Source organism: Amblyraja radiata, chromosome 38, assembly GCF_010909765.2.
Source record: "Amblyraja radiata isolate CabotCenter1 chromosome 38, sAmbRad1.1.pri, whole genome shotgun sequence".
NCBI lineage: Eukaryota > Metazoa > Chordata > Chondrichthyes > Rajiformes > Rajidae > Amblyraja > Amblyraja radiata.
In genome coordinates, this window is record NC_045993.1 from 13,519,046 (window position 1) to 13,537,853 (window position 18,808).

Sequence of the window (18,808 nt, forward strand, 5' to 3'; positions counted from 1 at the left end):
TTTGTACGTTCTCCAAGTGACCACGTGGTCTTTCCCCAGGTGCTCCGGTTTCCTCCCATATTCCAAGGAAATACAGGTTTGTAGGTTAATTGGCTTCAGTAAATTCGTAAACTGTCTCTAGAGTGTGGGAGAGTGTACGGGGAATGTAGGTTGATTGATCTCTGTACATTTTGTAGGGAGTGGAAGAGAAATTGGGATAACATAGAACTGGTGTGAGCAAGTGATCGATGGTCGACAGTAGGCCAAAGGATCTGTTTCCGTGCTGTATCTCGAAACGCAATTGTTATTGCCCAGGTCTCCTTTAGTTTAATTTATTTTAGTTTAGTTTAGAGATACAGTGCGGAAACAGGCCCTTCAGCCCACCTATTCCGCAACGACCAGCGATCCCAGCACATTAACGCTATCCTACACACACTAGGGACAATTTTACGTTTATACCAAGCCAATTAACCTACAAACCTGTACGTCTTTGGAGTGTGGGAGGAAACTGAAGATCATGGAGAAAACCCACACAGGTCACGGTGAGAACATACAAACTCCGTACTGACAGCACCCGTAGTCGCGATCGAACCCGGGTTTCCAGCGCTGCAAGGCAGGAACTCTACCGCTGCGCCACCATGCCGCACTGGGCCCTTTGTTTTAATGTTCCCCGGGCTGGAATCTCACATTGATCCTTTCTGGTAAAGGGTCTGTCCCACTGTACGAGGTAATTCAAGAGTTCTCCCTAGTTTCCCCTAATTCGAACTCGGAGAATTACGGTAATAGCCGCTCGTGGAGTACTCGGGGCTCTCGTGGACATTTTTCAACATGTTGAAAATACTTCACGAGCTGACCGCCTTTCCCGAGTACCTGCCGTTAGCGTTACGAGCCACTAAGAGACGTCCCGAGCTCCGACGTACCCGCTACGTACATTCTACGTACTTACGAGTTAGATTTTTTTTTAAACTCGTGAGAGCTCTTGGGTAAACTCGTATAGTGGGACAGGGCCTGAAACAACATCCGAATCTGCCGCCTGCATCTTCATTCATTCCAAGTACAATTCAATTCTCACCCAGTGCTTCCTGTTGCTTGCCATGACTTTACAATTTCCCAGTTCCATACTGAAATGTCCCCATGGTCTAACCATAATCACCTCATCTTTATAATTTTCCAAGGTCAGTAGTGTTATTAATCCCAGATTACATCCTTGAAGCTTGTAATTTTAGCTGCCTGGACCTTCAGCTCTGGAAGGTTTTCCCTCATTAATCCTGCCTCCGTACCTTGCCTCTTGCACCTTTTACAAAGCTACTCCTGATTTCTTGCTTTATGTTTGTGTGTGCTATTCTGCCTACTGAACAGCTCTGTGAAATGCCCTGGGGTAAACTCTGACATTATAAATGCAACGTATTGTTGTTGGAAGTAAATAAAAATCAAAACATTACGCAGATGTTGAAAATCTGAAATAAAATTAGAAAATGATTGTAACATTCAGGTCTGAAACATTCATTGTTCATATGTTCAGGTGATAGGAGCAATTAGGCCATTCGGCCCATCAAGTCTACTCCGCCATTCAATCATGGCTGATCTATCTTACCCTCTTAACCCCATTCTCCTGCCTTCTCCCCATAACCCCCCTTTACACCCGCACTAATCATGAATCTATTTATCTCGGCCTTTGGAATATTCATTGACTTGGCCTCCACAGCCGTCTGTGACAATGAATTCCACAGATTCACCATCCTCTGACTAAAGAAATTCCTCCTCATCTCCTTCCTAAAGGAACGCCCTTTAATTCCGAGGCTATGACCTCAGGTCCTAGACTCTCCCACTAGTGGAAACATCCTCTCCACGTGCACTCTATCCAGGCCCTTTTCCACAGGCGCTACCTGACCTGTTGAGTATTTCCTGCATTTTGTTATTGTAGTTGATTAAACAATTTCCAATTGAATTTAATTGAAAGGTCTTTGGAACAACTCAGGGGAATTCTAACTTCCTGATACAATCAGTGGGGTGGAGTGTTATTGTGACAAGCTCTGTGACAATATTTACATAGTGGTTCTACAAGCAGTTGCGAAAGATAGTGATATGCCAACATGAATTTTAATATCGGTATCTAAAGACCATTTAGTTTTAAGTTTTAGTTTGCGAGATACAAAATGGGAGCAGGCTCACCGAGTCCACGACAACCACTGATCACCCATTCACACTAGCTCTATGCTATCTTCGTTTCTCATTCACTCCCGCCACTTTAGGCACAATTTTACACAGGTCAATTAACATACAACCCCGCACGTCTTGGGGAGGTAACCAGTGCACCCGGAGGAAACCCACGCAGTCACAGGGAGAACGTGCAAACTCCACACTGACAGTACCCGAGGTCAGGATCGAACCGAGATCCCTGGCGCTGTTGAGGCAGCGGCTCGACCAACTGCGCCAATGTAATGCCCTGAACAGCACCACAACATTCTGAGGAGTGGAGAGTGAGAACGTGTAGCCCATACCAAAGAGATCCCAAACCAGAGGCACATGTTCAATGCGAAGAGAAAGAGGGTTTAGAGAACAAGTTTTTAAAAAGTGAGGATTTTATTTTTCACCGAGAAGGTGTTTTCAATCTGGAATGCACTGCCTGAGGTGGCAGAGGCAGGGGATCTCACATGGTGAGCCCAGGGGTCTTTATGTGTGTTACATGACTACGTATTTTCATGCAATTTGGAGGTACCTATAGTTGGTACATATAGTTGAGAAACAAGGGAGGAAGGCGAAGAAAGTGAAGGATCCGCAAACCATCAAAGCAAAACGGCAACCCAAACCCACTCAGAAACAGACAAGGAAATCATTCCCCTAATACACCAATGGAGAGATTATAGACAATAGACAATAGGTGCAGGAATAGGCCATTTGGCCCTTCAAGCCAGCACGGTCATTCAATGTGATCATGGCTGATCATCCCCAATCAGTACCCCGTTCCTGCCTTCTCCCCATATCCCATGACTCTGCTATCTTTAAGATCCCTATCTAGCTCTCTCTTGAAAGCATTCAGAGAACCTGCCTCCACCGCCCTCTGAGGCTGAGAATTCCACACTCACAACTTTCAGCGAAAAAAAGTGTTTCCTCGTCTCCGTTCTAAATGGCTTACTCCTTATTCTTAAACTGCCCCTGGTTCTTGACTCCCCCAACATCAGGAACATGTTTCCTGCCTCTAGCGTGTCCAAGCCCTTAACAATCTTATATGTTTCAATGAGATCCCCTCTCATCTTTCTAAACTCCAGAGTATACAAGCCCAGCTGCTCCATTCTCTCAGCATATGACAGTCCCGCCATCCCGGGAATTAACCTTGTAAACCTATGCTGCACTCCCTCAATAGCAAGAATATCCTTTCTCAAATTATGATTTTTGATTATGATATTTATCTGTGTGTATCGTGGTTACGGGCCAGTTAAATTGCTGAGGTATGAATGTCATTGTTTCGTTGTCGGTACATGTGACATTTAAACACTCCTGTTGAGCAATAGATGCACCAAGGGTAGCCCTGGATTCACATGCTGGATGGCCAACACTTGGATAGGGAGCAGGTATGAGCTTTAGAAACAAGGAACTGTGTATGCACAAACAGGCATAAACTACTGGAGTAAGACAGCGGGTCAGGCAACATCTCTGGAGAACATGGATTGGTGGTCTGCAGGGATGCTTCTTGACCCGATGAGTTACTCCAGCAGTTTGTGTCTTTAGACATTAGAGATACAGCACGGTGATAGGTCCTTCGGCCCACCGAGTCTGTGCTGACCAAGGATCACCCTGTACACCAGCACTATCCTACACACTAATAAATAAATACTTTATTAATCCCCTCAGGGAAATTCAGATGTCCAGAAGCCCCCAACCAACAAACCCACAGATTCAAAACGAACGCAGACAGAAAATACATAGAATACAATGTGGACACTACATGAGAGCAATAAATACTTAAAAAGACCAATAATTAACAATTAAAAATTGCAAAATGCATCCCCCTACAGCCTAGCGGTCCGAATTATAAAATCTAATGGCTGCAGGGGTGAAGGATCTCCTGAACCGCTCCGTTCTACAGGGCAGGGAGAGGAGCCGGTTGTTGTTCCGAGTGCTCTTTTGACTCTCCAGAATTACATAGAGGGGTTGCCCGGGGTTTTTCAGGATGACCTGCACCTTGTGCCTCATACGCCTCTCAAGCACATCCATCCCAGAGTCTACTCTCCCCTCCAGCACTGAGCTAGCTCGTTTAACCAGTTTGACCAGCTTCTTGTTGTTTTTTGCACTAATGCTGTTGCCCCAGCAGACAACAGCGTAGAAAATAACACTTGCAACCACAGTGTTGTAAAACATGTGCAGCATCTCATTACACACATTGAAGGATTTGAGCCTTCTGAGGAAAAAGAGTCTGCTCTGGCCTTTTTTGTAGAGGGAGTCAGAGTTGACAGACCAGTCCAGTTTGTTATCAAGGTGCACTCCAAGGTATTTATATGTCTGCACCACCTCAATGTCAGCCCCTGCAGCGTTGACCGGCTGAAGGGGGAGCTTAAACCTGCCAAAGTTAACCACCATCTCTTTAGTCTTAGTTGTGTTCAGGATGAGACATTCTCTTCACTCCAGGCACAAAAGGAACTGGTCAAGTTCCTGTATTCCTCCTCCTGCCCGTTCCTTACACATGCCACAATCGATGTATCATCTGAATATTTCTGTACGTGGCATGTGTCAGACTTATAGTTAAAGTCTGCTGTATACAGGGTGAAGAGGAACGGGGCCAGAACCGTTCCCTGTGGGGCTCCAACATTGCACACCACTGTGCCAGAGACACTGTCCCCCAGCTTGACAAACTGTGGTCGACCCGTCAGGTAGTCGTATATCCAGGAGATAAATGTGGAATCCACCCCCATCTTCTTAAGCTTGTCATTCAGAATCAGGGGTTGGATGGTGTTGAACGCACTTGAGAAGTCGAAGAACATAATCCTCACATAGCCACCGGGTTTGTCCAAACAGGAGTAGATCCGGTGCAGCATGTAGAGGACTGCGTCATCCACCCCAATGTTCTCCACTAGGGACAATTTACAATTTACCAAAGCAAAATAACCCACAAACCCGTCTGTCTTTGGAGTGTGGGAGGAAACAGAAGCATCTAGAGAAAGCCCACGCGGTCACAGGGAGAACGTACAAACTCCATACATAGAAACATAGAAAATAGGTGCAGGAGGAGGCCATTCGGCCCTTCGAGCCAGCACCGCCATTCATTGTGATCATATAACCATATAACCATATAACAATTACAGCACGGAAACAGGCCATCTCGACCCTTCTAGTCCGTGCCGAACACATAATCTCCCCTAGTCCCATATACCTGCGCTCAGACCATAACCCTCCATTCCTTTCCCATCCATATAACTATCCAATTTATTTTTAAATGATAAAAACGAACCTGCCTCCACCACCTTCACTGGAAGCTCATTCCACACAGCTACCACTCTCTGAGTAAAGAAGTTCCCCCTCATGTTACCCCTAAACTTCAGTCCCTTAATTCTCAAGTCATGTCCCCTTGTTTGAATCTTCCCTACTCTCAGTGGGAAAAGCTTTTCCACGTCAACTCTGTCTATCCCTCTCATCATTTTAAAAACCTCTATCAAGTCCCCCCTTAACCTTCTGCGCTCCAAAGAATAAAGCCCTAACTTGTTCAACCTTTCTCTGTAACTTAGTTGCTGAAACCCAGGCAACATTCTAGTAAATCTCCTCTGTACTCTCTCTATTTTGTTGACATCCTTCCTATAATTAGGCGACCAAAATTGTACACCATACTCCAGAATTGGCCTCACCAATGCCTTGTACAATTTTAACATTACATCCCAACTTCTATACTCAAATTGGCTGATCGTCCCCAATCAATAACTCGTGCCTGCCTTCTCCCCATATCCCTTGATTCCACTAGCCCCTAGAGCTCTATCTAACTCTCTCTTAAATCCATCCAGTGATTTGGCCTCCACTGCCCTCTGTGGCAGGGAACTCTACTAATTCACAGCACTCTGGGTGAAAAAGTTTTTTCTCACCTAAGTCTTAAATGGCCTCCCGTTTATTCTAAGACTGTGGCCCCTGGTTCTGGACCATTCGATCTAAAGAGATGCACTACCTCAGTCTGTAATACATGATACTCATCAATCATGTAGGGTTTCTAAACTATCTTCCTTTCCACAGATGTAGTTATTTAGTCCGTACCTGAAGTCATTTTGGCAACTGCAGGATTGTCCCCAATTTAGAAGTCCCTGGTGTGTAGTCCTTGACTCAGCTGTTCAATGCACTATGAAAGGAGAAAATCTGATCAGTGCTCTGTGGAACATGGTGACTAATGCACAGCCAATATGTTTACACTAAAGCATCCTTTGTAAAACAAACTGCCAGTTTCAGTACACTGCGAATAAGTCCCAGACCAGCACAAAGTGCTATACGCACCAATCTACATGTAAAATTAAACTTAGCATGTCAGAGAATGTGGCAACAGAATAGAGTTTACTATACCTGAAAGAATGGATGACAGACCATGGGCTGTTGCTGGGGTTATTCTTGTAGATCACCATCACACAACTAGAGTCTGGAATTAAATAAAGGCAGTTATGCAGGCGTGAAGGGAAAATGGCTAAATTGAACTGAAACATTAGATTTAAAATGTCAGATTCAATGCTCCAGATGTTTAGACAAAGATTTCATAATACTCAACAAAGATATACAATATGAATCAGAAAATAAAGCAGTAGAGAATAATGAAGGTGAATCCAAGGATCGGACAGATTTTCACAATGAGCAAAGGACAGATAAAGAGGGAGTAGAGAGAACACAACAGTAAACGAACTAAAGGTAGACAAAAATGCTGGAGAAACTCAGCGGGTGAGGCAGCATCTATGGAGCAAAGGAAATAGGCAACGTTTTGGGTTGAAATGCTTCTTCAGACCCGAAACGTTGCCTATTTCCTTCGCTCCATAGATGCTGCCTCACCCGCTGAGTTTCTCCAGCATTTTTGTCTACCTTTGATTTTCCAGCATATGCAGTTCCTTCTTAAACAGTAAATGAACCAAGGAATGTGAATACAGGTTGTAAGTAGTTTCACATGTCTTCTTAAAGCAAGAGGGCGAAAAATGAGGCACATAGTAAATGAGAAAAAGGGAGCGATGTTTAGGGGAGGCACAGTGGTGCAAGAGTAGCAAGTCAAGTCCAAGTCAAGTTTATTCGTCACATACACATACGAGATGTGTAGTGAAATGAAAAGTGGCAATGCTCGCGGACTTTGTGCAAAAAGGCAAACAAACAAACTACAAACAGAATGGCACAGTGGTAGAGTTGCTGCCTTACAGCACCAGAGACCCGGGTTCGATCCCTACTACGGGAACTGACTTTGTAGAGTTTGGCCCACCAAGTCCGCACCGACCAGCGATCCCCCTACTCTAGCACAATCATACATACTACGGACAATTTACAATTTTTACTGAAGCCAATTAACCCACAAACCTGAATGTCTTTGGTGGGAGGAAACCGGTGCACCCGAGGAACACCCACGCGGTCATGGGGAGAACGTACATACTCCGTACAGACACCACCTGTAGTCAGGTTTGAACCCGGGTCGCTGGCACTGTCAAGCAGCAACTTTACTGCTGTCCAAATGGCATTTGGCGTGGATCTAAGGGTGCAAGGAGAGCACTGTCTTGAGAAACGCCGCACAGTGTGAACCTACCTCTGGTCCTGGGTGGAGCCTCCCCTCATGAGTTGGAGTCACAGACATTTGCTGTGGAAAGAGACGCGGGCATGATAAGGAGTCGGCAACGGGTATGTTGCCGGACCTGTTTCCAGCACTGTGGCTTCACATTTAGACTTCCAGTAACTGAATGGTTTAAATTTCACTCTTTGCGTAGGTGCCTGGAGATAGACGTGTGAGGGAGTGGTGCTCTGGCGAGGGAGATGGACTCACAGGATATAGCAGAAGATTGAGGGGGGGATCTTACAGAAACGTACAAAATTCTTAAGGGGTTGGACAGGCTAGATGCAGGAAGATTATTCCCGATGTTGGGGAAGTCCAGAACTAGGGGTCACAGTTTAAGGATAAGGGGGAAGTCTTTTAGGACCGAGATGAGAAAAACATTTTTTACACAGAGAGTGGTGAATCTGTGGAATTCTCTGCCACAGAAAGTAGTTGAGGCCAGTTCATTGGCTATATTTAAGAGGGAGTTAGATGTGGCCCTTGTGGCTAAAGGGATCAGGGGGTATGGAGAGAAGGCAGGTACAGGATACTGAGTTGGATGATCAGCCATGATCATATTGAATGGCGGTGCAGGCTCGACGGGCCGAATGGCCTACTCCTGCACCTAATTTCTATGTTTCTATGAACTAGGAGAGGGACAAGGGTCAGTGTGTTGAGAATAGGGGACTGTCAGGGATCAGCGTGTTCAGACTCGGGGAGGGTCAGGGATGCATTGCTTGGGCAAGAGCAGGAATGGGCAGCAGTTTTTGGGCAAGTGAGATACAATAGTTAAAAAGAGTCAGACCTTTGATCCAGCCCCACCTTTTATCGATTATTGTTAATCTTCTACCTTGCTGACCCAGATTCCAGCCGGACCTCCAGTGCTATCTGTATGCTGCTTGCATGCCCTCCCCACAACTACAAAAGTGTGCTCCGGTTTCCTCCCACATCGGGCGGCACAGTGGCTCAGCTGGTAGAGCTGCTGCCTCGTAGCGCCAAAGACTTGGATTCGTCCCTGACCTCGGGTGCTGTCGGTGTGGAGTTCTACAAGACCACGTGGGTTTCCTCCCACATTCTAAAGTATAAGTTAATTGGCCTCTGTACATTGCCCCAAGGGGAGAAAGTGGGATAACATAGAACTAGTGTGAAGGGGTATGATGGCTGGCGTGGGTTCAGTGGGCCCAAGACCTGTTTCCTTGCTGCATCTTTCAGTCAAGCAACTCGTGGTGGAATTAGGGAGGAATTAATCAACATGAGGGAATAGGTTACAGGGAAAACAAGTGGTGGAATAGAATGGGGCTCGTATTCATTCGATATGCAAAATAGCTCCAATGTTAAATGAATATAAATAACTCAATATTTCGACACCGTCCCTCATTCCATCCTGCAGAGTCTCGATATCCTTTAACGAGATTGTTCTACATGGATAGACACAAAATGCTGGAGTAACTCAGCGGGACAGGCACCATCTCTGGAGAGAAGGAATGGGTGACATTTCGGGTCTGAAGAACTTCAGGTGGAAGAAGGGTCTCGCCCCGAAACGTCACCCATTCCTTCTCTCCAGAGATGCTGCCTGTCCCGCTGAGTTACTCCAGCATTTTGCGTCCATCTTCGATTTAAACCAACATCTGCAGTTCCTTCCCACACATTTTGTTCTACATGGACATCGCTTTCAGAAAATGCATAGAGACTGTTCTCTTTGTGAGTTATTCATTAACTCTTCCGTCCCCTCCAACCACTCCCCTTCTGACAGCAGGTTCCCCAGAAAGAGCAGGAGAAGCAGCACCCACCTCTCCCCTCCCTGCCATCCTGGGACCCAAACAGTCTTGTCAGGTGAAGCCCTGATTCAACTGCACTTCTTCCAATCTAATCTACAGTCTTCCATGCTCCCCACCTCATCAGAGAAACCAAAGGCGTGACACAAGGGTGCAGCTGGTAGAGCTGCTGCCTCACAGCGCCAGAGACCCAGGTTCAATCCTGACCTCTGCAGTCCCACTGTGACTGCGTGGGTTTTCTCCGGGTGCTCCGGTTTCCTCCCACGTCCCAATGACATGCGGTTAGTGGCCCATCCATGGCGCTTAGGGAGTGGATGAGCAAGTGGGATAACATAGAACTAGTGTGAACGGGTGATCAGAGAACATGGTGGGTTGAAGGGCCAGACTCTGTGAGTCCATATCTCAAAACTAATTTAAATTAGACTGTGCGACTGCTTTACAGAAAACTGAGGCTCAATTTCCAAGGGTGACCCTCAGTGTCCTGTCGCCTGCCATTTTAATTCTCCAGACCACTGCACCCACTCAGGCTTTCTTTGTACAAAGCTCACTGCAAGCTTGGGGAACTGCACCTCATCTTCCATCCACGCGCACTGCACTCCCTGGCATTCAATACTGAATTCAGCACATCCATTTTCTGACAGCACAAAATCATTCTGGATGAAGGGTGATTGATTTCAAAATCATTCTAGATCAAATGCTGGAGTAAGTCAGCAGGACAGGCAGCATCTCTGGAGAGAAAGAATGGATGACGTTTCGGGTCGAGACTATTTTTCAATCTGAAGAAGGATCTCGACCCAAAACGTCGTCCATTCGACTCCTTTTCAGAGATGCTGTCTGTCCCGCTGACTTACTCCAGCTTTTGTGTCCATCTTCGGTGCTGACCAGCATCTGCAGTTCCTTCCTACACTAGATGAGGGGTGTTTGACCCAAACAGATGACTGTGTATTCCCTCCACAGATGCTGCCTGGACTCAAGGACCTGCAGCCTGTTTTCCCGCACAGTGGCATTGCATCACCTGGACAATGTGGGCCTCCACCCTGACACTCCTCGTTCACTCTGTCCCACCCCTTAATTACAACTTAATGTTTGTTTTCTCACTTTTCAAGTTCAGAGGAGAAGTCATCAAGTTGTAACATTGTGCTGTTTCTCTCTCCACTGATGCTGCCGGCCTGTCTTTGTCACTTTTCAAACAGTGCATTCCATTCCACCCTTATTTTAGAGATACAGCGCAGAAACAGGCCCTTCAGTCCATCGAGTCCCTGCCGACCTGCAATTCCAGTGCAGAATCACTATCCTGCACGCCAGGGACAGTTTTACGATTTTTACTGAATCCAATTAACCTACACACCTTTGGAGTCTTTGGGAAGTGGGAGGTAACCAGAGTACCCGGAGAATACTCACGCTTTTACAGGGAGAATGTATAAACGCTACACAGGATCAAACCCGGGTCTCTGGTGCTGCAAGACAGCAACTCTACTACTGCCCTGATCCTCTGCTTGAAAGATTTTTCCTCTGACCGTTAAAACCCTCCTACTCCTCACTGTACACCTATGACCTCTGGTTGTATACATTGCTAATAGACAATAGGTGCAGGAGTAGACCATTTGGCCCTTCGAGCCAGCACCGCCATTCAATGTGATCATGGCTGATCATCCCCAATCAGTTCCCCGTTCTCCCCAAATCTCTTGACTGCCTTTAAGAGCTTAAGAGCTCTATCTAACTGTCTCTTGAAAGCATGCAGAGAAATGGCCTCCACTGCCTTCTGAAGCAGAGAATTCCACAGATTCACAATTCTCTGGGTGAAAAAGTTTTTCCTCATCTCCGTTCTAAAGGGCTTACTCCTTATTCTTAAACTGTGGCCCCTGGTTCTGGACTCCCCCAACTTCGGGAACATGTTTACTGCCTCTAGCGCGTCCAATCCCTTAATAATCTTATATGTTTCAATAAGATGCCCTCTCATCCTTTAAATTCCAGTGTATACAAGCCCAGTCGCTCCATTCTCTCAACATATGACAGTCCAGCCACCTCGTGAACCTACGCTGCACTCCCTCAATAGCAGGAATGTCCTTCCTCAAATTTGGAGACCAAAACGGCACACAATACTCCAGGTGTGGTCTCACCCAGGGTTAAGTTTCTGACTAGTCACTCTGTCTCTGCCCCTTAAGGTTTTGTACACCTCTGTCAGGCCCTCAGCCACCACTGCTCCAAAGAAAACAAACACAGCTAGTCCACCCTCCTTTTACTGAAAGACTCCATCCCAGCCAACCTCGAGGTAAATCTCCTCTGCAGTCTCTCCAATACATTCATGTTAGGAACATGTTTGAACATCTTCTAACCAAAATGTTATGTTGTAATGTGACCTCTATGTTCTTTATTCTATGCCTCAGCTAATGATGGCCAGCATCCCATATACCTTCTGCACTCCTTATCTACCTGTATCACCACCTTTAAGGCTTGTACATCAAGTCCTGCAGTTCCTTAATGTTTCTTCAGGCCCTAACGCTCATGGCTTATCCTTACCAGACCTCCCAAAATGCCACACCTCATGTTTATCGGGATTATATGCCCTCTACCATTGCTCTGCCCAATTTACCAGATGATCAATATCCTTCTGTAATGTAAGACTATCCCTTCACTACACCACCAATAATTGTGTCAACTGCATCTTAATAATCACCCCTCCTGTATTCATATCCAAATCATTAATGTACATGACAGACTCCAAGGGTCCCAGCATCATTCCTTGTAGTGCTGTCTATACGGAGTTTGCATGTTCTCCCGGTGACCGCGTGGGTTTCCTCCGGGTGCTCTGGTTTAACTCCCACACTCCAAAGAAGTGCTGGTTTGTAGGTTAATTGGCCTCTGTAAATTGTTCTTATTGTGTAGGGTAGAACTAGTGTACGGTGATCGTTGGACGGCATGGACCCGGGGGGCTGAAGGGCCTGTTTCCACGCTGTATCTCTAAACTAAACTAGTACAGCCCTGGCCACAGGCTTCTAATTACAATAGCAAGTACATTTTGGATCTAATTTTCCAAACTGCATTGAACGTTTTGGACCAGTTTTCAATTTGGAACCTTGTTGAAGGCCTCACTGAAATCGAAGGCAACTGAAGTCTACTGAAGTCTAAGGACATATGATGAAAGAATGGATCGACTGTCTTATAGAAATTCCTGGAATTTAGAGGGATGAGAGGGAATCTTATAGAGACATAAAATTATTAAGGGATTGGACAGGCTAGATGCAGGAAAAATGTTCCCGATGTTGGGGGAGTCCAGAACCCTGGGTCACAGTTTAAGAATAAGGGGTTGGCCATTTAGGACTGAGATGAGAAAAAACTTTTCACCCAGAGAGTTGTGAGTCTGTGGAATTCTCTGCCACAGAAGGCAGTGGAGGTCAATTCACTGAATGTATTCAAGAGAGAGTTGGATGTGGATCTTGGGGCTAACGGAATCAAGGGATATGGGGAGGAAGCAGGAACGGGGTACTGATTTTGGATGATCATCCATGACCATATTGAATGATGGTGCTGGCTCGAAGGGTCGAATAGCCTACTCTGCAGTTTTTTCATTGGATCTTAGTACGTATGACCATTATAAACCAAAAACAATACAGGGGTCGGGGGTAGACACAAAATGCTGGAGTAACTCAGCTCAGCGGGTGAAGCAGCAGAGATGCAGGGGTCTGGGTGTCCGGGGCAGGGGTCGGGGGGGGGGAGCTGGGTTCGAGTGTGTGTCCGGGTCAGGAGTCAGGGTGTCAGGGGTCTGTGTGTCTGGGGCAGGAGTCAGGGGTCTGTGTCTGGGGCAGGAGTCAGGGGTCTGGGTGTCTGGGGCAGGAGTCAGGGTGTCAGGGGTCTGGGGCAGGAGTCAGGGTGTCAGGGGTCTGGGGCAGGAGTCAGGGTGTCAGGGGTCTGGGGCAGGAGTCAGGGTGTCAGGGGTCTGGGGCAGGAGTCAGGATGTCAGGGGTCTGGGGCAGGAGTCAGGGGTCTGGGGCAGGAGTCAGGGTGTCAGGGGTCTGTGTGTCTGGGGCAGGAGTCAGGGGTCTGTGTGTCTGGGGCAGGAGTCAGGGTGTCAGGGGTCTGTGTGTCTGGGGCAGGAGTCAGGGTGTCAGGGGTCTGGGGCAGGAGTCAGGGGTCTGTGTGTCTGGGGCAGGAGTCAGGGTGTCAGGGGTCTGGGGCAGGTGTCAGGGTGTCAGGGGTCTGGGGCAGGAGTCAGGGAGTCAGGGGTCTGTGTGTCTGGGGCAGGAGTCAGGGGTCTGGGTGTCTGGACAGAGTCAGGGGTCTGTGTGTCTGGGGCAGGAGTCAGGGAGTCAGGGGTCTGTGTGTCTGGGGCAGGAGTCAGGGAGTCAGGGGTCTGTGTGTCTGGGGCAGGAGTCAGGGGTCTGTGTGTCTGTTCAGGGTTCTGTGTGTCTGGGCAGGAGTCCCGGGTCTGGATTGGCAGGAGTCAGGGTCTGTGTGTCTGGGGCAGGAGTCAGACTGTCAGGGGTCTGGGGCAGGAGTCAGGGTTGTCTGGGCAGGAGTCAGGGTCTGGGTGTCTGTGGCGGTGGGGGAGCGGACACTTGTGTCAGGACGTTGTCCTGCTGCTGTAACTGCAGTGTGTGTGTGTGTGTGTGTGTGTGTGTGTGTGTGTGTGTGTGTGTGTGTGTGTGTGTGTGTGGTGTGTGTGTGTGTGTGTGTGCGTGTGTGTGTGTGTGTGCGAGGGGACCTTGCTGTGGGACAGCCGGGTCGCAGGGGCCGGGAGGGGGAGGGGGGCTATGAGTTATTGTGGGAGAACCGTCCGCGAAGGGGCCGAGCGGCCGGGGTTGGGGGGGGGGGGGTAGATGCGGGACAGCCGGCGCTGATGGGCCGAGCGGCCGCCACTTACCCGTCGCCGCTCCGCTCCAGCGACACGTCACCGCCTCACCCCGGAACCACTGAGGCCCGGGTCACAGGAAGTCCGGGTCACCGCGGCGGCGGCGGCGGCGTTGCCAGGCGACGGCCCTCTCCCTCTCTCCTCCCTCCCTCCCCCCCCCCTCTCCCCTCCTCTACTCTCTATCCCTGTCCTGCTTCTCTCTCCCTCTCCTCTCCATCCGTGTTCCACCTGTCCCCCCCCCCCCAACCCAGGTCAAGAGTGTTTTATTATCATATTGACAGTGTTTTACTGTCACCCCCCACCCCAGCCCTGTCCTCCTCCTCTCCCCTCCTCCTCTCTCCTCCTCTCTCCCCTCCTCTCCCCCTCCTCTCTCCCCTCCTCTCTCCCCTCCTCCCTCCCCCTCTTCTCCCCCCTCCTCTCTCCCCCTCCTCTCTTCCCCTCCTCCTCTCTCCCCCTCTCCTCCTCTCCCTCCTCCTCTCCCCTCTCCTCAGCTCCTCCTCCTCTCTCTCCTCCTCTCTCTCCTCCTCTCTCCTCCTCCTCTCCCCCCACCCTCTCTCCCCCCCTCCCCCCTCTCCCCCTCCCCTCCTCCCCCCCCTCCTCTCCCCCTCCTCCTCTCCCCTCCTCTCCCCCCGTCCTCTCTCGTCCCCCCCTGCCCTCTCTCCCCCTCCTCCTCTCTATCCTCCTCCTCCTCTCCCCCGTCTCTCCCCCCCCTCTCCTCCCCCCTCCTCTCCCTCTCTCCCCCCCCTCCTCTCTCTCCCCCCTCCCTCTCTCCCCCCTCCTCTCTCTCCCCCCCTCCTCTCTCTCCTCCCCCCTCCCTCCTCCCCACCCTACCCCCTCTCCTCCCCCCTCCTCCTCTTCCCCCCGCGTCCTCTCCCCTCCCCCCCCTCCTCCTCCCCTCCCCCTCTCCCTCCTCCTCTCTCCCCCCGGCTCTCTCCTCTCCCCCCTCCTCTCTCCCCCCGTCCTCTCTCCCCACTCCTCTCTCCCCCCTCCCTCTCTCGCCGCCCTCCTCTTCCTCCCCCTCGTCCCCCTTTCTCCTCCGTCCTCCTCTCCTCCTCCTCTCTCCCCCTCCTCTCCCCCTCCTCTCCCCCTCCTCGCTCTCCTCCTCCTCCTCTCCCCCCCCCCTCAGTCTCTCCCCGTCCTCCCCCTCGCTCTCTCTCTCCCCCCTCCTCATCTCCTTCCCCCCCTCCTCCTCTCCCCCCTCCTCTCCCATCCTCCCCGACTCTAGTTCCCCTCGCTCCTCTCCCACCCCTCTCTCCCCCTCCCCTCCTCTGTCACGCCCCCCCTCTCGCCCCGCGTCCCCCCTCGGTCCTCTCCTCCTCTCCCCCTCCTCTCCTCCCTCCTCATCTCCCCCCCTCTCGGCTCCTCGCCCTCTCCCCTCCCTCCTCTCCCCCCTTCCTGCTCCCCTTCCCTCTCCCCCCTCCTCTCTTCCCCCCTCCTCTCTCCCCCTCCTCCTCTCCCTCCTCTCCCCTCTCCCCCTCCTCTCTCCCCCCTCTCCCCTCTCCCCCTCCTCTCTCCCCCCTCCCCTCTCCCCCTCCTCCCTCTCTCCCCTCCTCCTCCCCTCTCTCCCCACCCTCCTCCTCCTCTCTCCCCTCCTCCTCCTCTCCCCCACACTACTCTCTCTCCCTGTCCCGCTTCTCTCTCTCGCTCTCCCCTCCGTCCGTGTTCCACCTGTCCCCCCCAACCCTGTCAAGAGTGTTTTATTATCATATTGACAGTGTTTTGCTGTCACCCCCCTCCCCCAGCCCTGTCCCTCCTACGTCCTCCCTCCCCATCACTGCTGTGTGCCCCTCTCCCTCCCCATCCCACCTGCTTTGATTCCCTCCATGCCGCTACTGATCTGTCAGCGCCCAGGCCTCCGGGGAACAGGATCCAAAGGCTCCCCACCCTCAGGGTGAACAGCTTTCTCTTCACCTCAGTCTTAAATGGCTGCGCCCGGCTTATACAGTTACCAGTTCCCTCAGCTGTGGATACATCAACCCTGCATCCAGCCTGTGCAGCCCTATAACAATTGACCCATTGCGTTCATCAGTGATAGGAGCAGAATTAGGCCACTCGGCCCATCAAGTCTACTCCGCAATTCAATCGTGGCTGATCTATCTCTCCTTCCTAACCCCAATCTCCTGCCTTCTCCCCATAACCCCCCGATATCTGTACGAATCAAAAATCTATCTATCTCTGCCTTAAAAATATCCATTGACTTGGCCTCCACAAAGAATTCCACAGATTCCCCACACTCCAGCACATTGGGTTTAGCTTCTGTTTCCAACGTCTGTGTCTCCTGTAACAATTGTCTGTGCTTCAATGGGCCTACCTGTCATAAACCAGCAATTTTCAAACTTTTTCAGGCACCATTTTTGACTAATGGTTCAACGGTGTGAGCCGGTAATAAATCATATGCTCTGCGGACCATTTGATTTGGGAAGGTAAAGAGAGAAAACTCTGCGGGTATTATTGCAACATTTGTGAAACATTAAGACAGGTACAACGAAGGGACAGGTTTAGAGGGATATCGGCCAAATGCAAGCAAGTGGGACTAGTGTAGATGGGGCATGTTGGGCAGCGTGGGCAAGTTGGGCTGAAGGACCTGTTTCAACGCTCTATGATTCTATAAACCACCTTTTAACAACCAGTGACCCACAACATGATGCTGCTCCCACTTTGAAAACCGTTGTTGTACTCTCTGAAGAATGTGGTCCCAATCTGCTCGATTCCTCCTTGCTTGGCAGACCCGCTGTCCCTGGAACCAGCCTGGTGAATGTTTTCTACACTCCCTCTTGGCAAGTAAATCCTTCTCAGGTAAGGAAAGACAGTAAAAGTGTACCCAGTTCTCCAGCTGCGGTTTTACCGAGGCACTATATAAATGCAAAAAGATAGACACAGCAGCCAGACCAGTGAGTGAGTGGATTGTCTGAAGGAAGACTTTCTCCGAGGTGAGTAAACTTCGGGAGGTTTAAAAAGAGCGGCAAGAGTCAGGATGTGGGAAGTCGGGCACTGCTGGTGTCACTGACCACTACACCTGTGGGAACTGTGTCCAGATGCAGCCCCTCAAGGACCGAGTTAGGGAACTGGAGCAGCAGCTGGATGACCTGTGGTCCATCTGGGATGATGAAAGCTTCCTGGACAGGACCTACTGTCAGTTCTCCACTCCAAGAGTACAGGAGGTGCGACGGGTACAGACAGAAAGAAAGGGGATGAAGTGAGTGCAGGAGACCCCAGTGGAAGTACCTGTTGCGAACAGGTACACCCTCTTGGGAGCTGTCAGGGCAGACGATACTTCCAATCGGAGCACCGGACAGGTCTGTGACTCGAATCCTAGCGCTGAGACTCGACTGGCAAGACCGACATCAGGCAGAGCCATAGTGGTGGTGATTCCATTGTCCGAGATTCGATGGGGACAGGAGATTCTGTGGCGACAGGCGAGTCTCGAGGAAGGTGTGTTGCCTCCCTAGTGCCAAGATCCAAGACGTCTCAGACCGACTTCAGTGGGAAGGTGAGCAGCCGGGCGTAGTTGTGCATGTAGGCACAAATGATGTGGGTAAGAAGAGGAAGGAGGTTCTGCAACGTGAGTATAGAGAACTAGGCAGGAGGCTGAAAAGCAGGACCTCTAGGGTGGTTATCTCTGGGTTGCTTCTAGTACCTCGTGCTAGTGAGGGTAGGAACAGGGAGATAGGGGATCTGAATGTGTGGCTGAGGAGTTGGTGCAGGGGGCAGGGATTTAGATTTCTACATCACTGGAATCTCTTCTGGGGCAGGGGTGACCTGTACAGGGACGGGTTGCACCTTAATTGGAAGGGGACTGACATTCTGGCAGGCAGGTTTGCTAGTGTTACACGGGTGGGTTTAAACTAAACAGTGTAGAGTGGAGCCAACAATGTGGACGTGTATCCGTGCAGTCAACGGGAATGAGAGTGTAGGAAAGGTCACGTTTAAACTAACACAGCAGGGGGATGGTTATATAGTGGTTCATTTAGTATTTTTGTTTGACGTATTGTGGTGGGTTTTGTTTTGTTTTATATTAAAAATATATATTTTTTAAAAAGCAGCTCCCTCTCCCTCCCTCCCTCCCACAGCACGGCGCTCCCTCCTCACCACCCAAAAGAAAAGTTTGTGAAAGTTTTGTAAAAGTTTGTAAAAGTTTGCTGCAACTTAATTAAAACGCAAATGCAAACTCCCAGGAAGAATAAAGGGGGGGGGGGGGGGCAGCGAGAACGAAGGGATGTCTCGGCGGGCAGCAGATAGGACTATTCAGTCAACTTGTGTAACTTCATCGGTGCGAGAAAGATGGCCACACTTGTGTACTGCCTCGGTAAGGGTGGCTATATAATTTTACCGGGTTGTATGCAAAACAAAGCATTTCATTGTATCTAGGTACATGAGACAATAAAGTATCATTGAATTGAATCATTGAAACGTTAGTGGCACTGTGACTTTGTTTGAGAATGAATCGAATTGCCGGTATAA

General features: G+C 49.7%; 1 protein-coding gene across 4 annotated transcripts in view; it reads right to left on the reverse strand.

Annotated features, from left to right (window-relative positions):
* Positions 1–14,427, reverse strand: part of sgsm3 (small G protein signaling modulator 3) — a 106,841-nt gene extending 92,414 nt beyond the window's left edge. For 2 of the 4 annotated variants that reach the window (XM_033013543.1, XM_033013541.1), the window contains exons 1-4: positions 14,360–14,427; positions 7,498–7,666; positions 6,514–6,586; positions 6,214–6,295 (exon numbers count right to left, since the gene is read on the reverse strand). In XM_033013543.1, the coding sequence (XP_032869434.1) occupies positions 6,214–6,223 (10 nt within the window). In that variant the 5' untranslated portion in view covers positions 6,224–6,295; positions 6,514–6,586; positions 7,498–7,666; positions 14,360–14,427. The other 2 variants (XM_033013544.1, XM_033013542.1) reach the window with 2 other exon arrangements.
* Positions 14,428–18,808: the final 4,381 nt, after the last annotated feature.